This window comes from Portunus trituberculatus, chromosome 7, assembly GCF_017591435.1.
Source record: "Portunus trituberculatus isolate SZX2019 chromosome 7, ASM1759143v1, whole genome shotgun sequence".
Lineage (NCBI taxonomy): Eukaryota > Metazoa > Arthropoda > Malacostraca > Decapoda > Portunidae > Portunus > Portunus trituberculatus.
The window spans coordinates 7,496,544-7,499,043 of NC_059261.1; the positions used below are offsets into that span (position 1 = coordinate 7,496,544).

Sequence of the window (2,500 nt, forward strand, 5' to 3'; positions counted from 1 at the left end):
CAACAAACTCGACCCCCACCAGAGAGATGCCCAACGGGTGATCTGGGGCGCTGTTATGGGTGACACCTGGCTCCCCCTCCCAGGCACCCCCACGCCTCCCCTACTACCTCGTCCCCCAAGGTAAGAGTCCCACGTAGATTTATATTTGTTGAATGCGGTTAAGTTTGTGTAGATTTTTTTTGTTGTTGTTGTCTGTTTGTCTCTCTCTCTCTTTTCTTTTTTCTTCTTCTTCTCTCTGCTTCTCCATTTTCTTTATTTTATCTTTCCTTATGCTTCACTTATCTCTATCATCCCTTTCCTTCTTTATTCTTCTTTTTCATCTTCATTTTTTTCTTCTTCCTTATTCAATTTTCATTTATTCTCATTTCTTAACTCTATACAATGGTGGTCCTCCTCCTCCTCCTCCTCCTCCTCCTCCTCCTCCTCCTCCTCTTCCTCCTTCTCCTCCTCCTCCAAGACCTCAAGCAGTCCCGCGTAAATGCTAAAAGTCCTTAAATTTTTGGGGTATTTTTCACTTAAGAACGCGTAATTTTTTTTTTTTTTTTTTTGGAAATGCTTAAAATTTGTGTTCTTGTTACTTAAAACACTTAATTGAACGTAAATCAATGAAAAAGCTTGATTTTTGTAGGCATATTTCACTTCAAACACACGAAGATTAATGGAACACTTTAATTTGTAGACTCGAAACACTAAAATGAACGAAAATTAATAAAAACTTGAATTTGTACACTTGAAACACTGAAATGAACGAAGATAAATGAAAACACTTGAATTTGTAAACGTAAAACACTGAAACACACACAGATTAATGGAAAACTTCAATTTATACACTTAGAAACACTAAAATGAACGAAAATTAATGAAAACACATAAACTTGTATACTCAGCACACTTGAAAACACACGAAAATTAATGGAATGCCAAATTTACTTATATCTTAAGCGTTTTATGGGACAAATTTGAGTGTTTTAGTCATTTCAACTATTTCTATTAATCTTGAGGAGGAGACAGTGAACAGGAGACACTTACTGAAAGGATCATTACTTAAAACACTCTTAAAACATCTCAAAACATCCTTAAAACACTCTTAATCACCCTAAAACACCAAGATCTCCCCAAAATACTCTTAATACACTCTTAGAACACATTTATAACACCAAGTCTGCCCCAAAACACCCTCAGAACACCAAATCCACTCCAAGACACCCTTAAAATACCCTCAAAACATCCAAAACACCCTAAAACACCTCAAACACCCTCAAACACTCCAAAACACACTTAAAACACACCCTAAACATTCAAAACACCTTGAAACACATCTAAACAGCTTTAAAACACCCGTAAACACCTCAAAACATCGTGTAACACACTTAAAACACCCCAAAACACCCCAAAACACCCTTAAAACACCACAAAACACCCCAAAATAAACCTTAGACACCCAAACTCACCAATTTCTTCCCCCAACAGGTGACGAAATGTCCAACGAGATAGACCACGCCTTTCCCAACCCACCCCACGCACCCGAGCCCTCACCCCAGCACTTCCTAGACGCCCTGCACCCATACGCACCCCTCCCCAGCACCCTCAACACCCCGGGGAAGGCAGTGAGCAGCCCCCACCCCCATGCTGTCAAGGTGGCTCCTCCCCCTGGATTCAAGAACAGTGATGGGAAAAGTAATGACAGTGAAACAGGACCTTCAGATCGTTTCGCCGGCTGGAGTGACAGTGAGGCAATGGTGGGGCGCCCCGAGGAGGTGGTGAGGGAGTTTGAGGAGTGGAGTGGTAGTAGTGACGTGGTAGTGGGCAATCAAGAGCCGGTGGAGGATATTTACGTCTCGTGGAGTGACGCAGAGATGGTTGTGAGTGATCAGCGTGTTCCAGGCGATAGATTTGCTGGATGGAGTGACATTGGAGTGACTGGAAACGCACAAGACATTCCAGATGACAGATTTGCTTCCTGGAATGACGCTGGAATGACTGAAAATGCCCAAGACACTCCAGATGACAGATTTGCTGGATGGAGTGACTTTGCAGTGATTGAAACCACCAAAGATACTCCAGATGACAGATTTGCTTCCTGGAATGACGCTGGAATGGCTGAGAACACACAAGACATTCCAGATGACAGATTTGCTTCCTGGAATGACGCTGGAATGATTGAAAACACACAAAACATTCCAGATGACAGATTTGCTTCCTGGAATGACGCTGGAATGACTGAAAATGCCCAAGACACTCCAGATGACAGATTTGCTTCCTGGAATGACGCTGGAATGGCTGAGAAACACGAGGAGGCAAGCTGGAATGACGCTAGAATGAGTGAAAGCCTCCTGAACGCTCCAGTGAACACTCAAACAGTCTGGAGTGAGAGCAGAGGATTGGAAGAAGAGGCGAACAATAACAGACAGGGATGGAGTGACAGGCGAACCTCAGAGACCAGAATAGGAGGTGGACAGGACGCGCACAGCCAGGCAAGGACCGAATCAGACAGGCAGAC

General features: G+C 43.3%; 3 protein-coding genes across 5 annotated transcripts in view; 2 read left to right on the forward strand and 1 right to left on the reverse strand.

Moving 5' to 3' along the window:
- LOC123498687 (rhythmically expressed gene 5 protein-like) overlaps positions 1 to 1,602 on the forward strand; it is a 3,406-nt gene extending 1,804 nt beyond the window's left edge. The window contains exons 3-4 of the mRNA XM_045246042.1: positions 1 to 120; positions 1,471 to 1,602. The exon at positions 1 to 120 is cut by the window's left edge and continues 64 nt beyond it. Coding sequence (XP_045101977.1) covers positions 1 to 120; positions 1,471 to 1,474 — 124 coding nt within the window. The 3' untranslated portion in view covers positions 1,475 to 1,602. The remainder of the gene's footprint in view (positions 121 to 1,470) is intronic.
- LOC123498695 overlaps positions 1 to 2,500 on the reverse strand; it is a 41,217-nt gene that overhangs the window by 37,006 nt on the left and 1,711 nt on the right. The window lies entirely within an intron of this gene.
- LOC123498678 overlaps positions 1,479 to 2,500 on the forward strand; it is a 1,248-nt gene continuing 226 nt past the window's right edge. The window contains exons 1-2 of one of the 2 annotated variants that reach the window (XM_045246030.1): positions 1,479 to 2,080; positions 2,201 to 2,500. The exon at positions 2,201 to 2,500 is cut by the window's right edge and continues 226 nt beyond it. In XM_045246030.1, the coding sequence (XP_045101965.1) occupies positions 1,479 to 2,080; positions 2,201 to 2,500 (902 nt within the window). Of the gene's footprint in view, positions 2,081 to 2,124 lie in introns of both variants that reach the window. The other variant, XM_045246020.1, reaches the window with a different exon arrangement.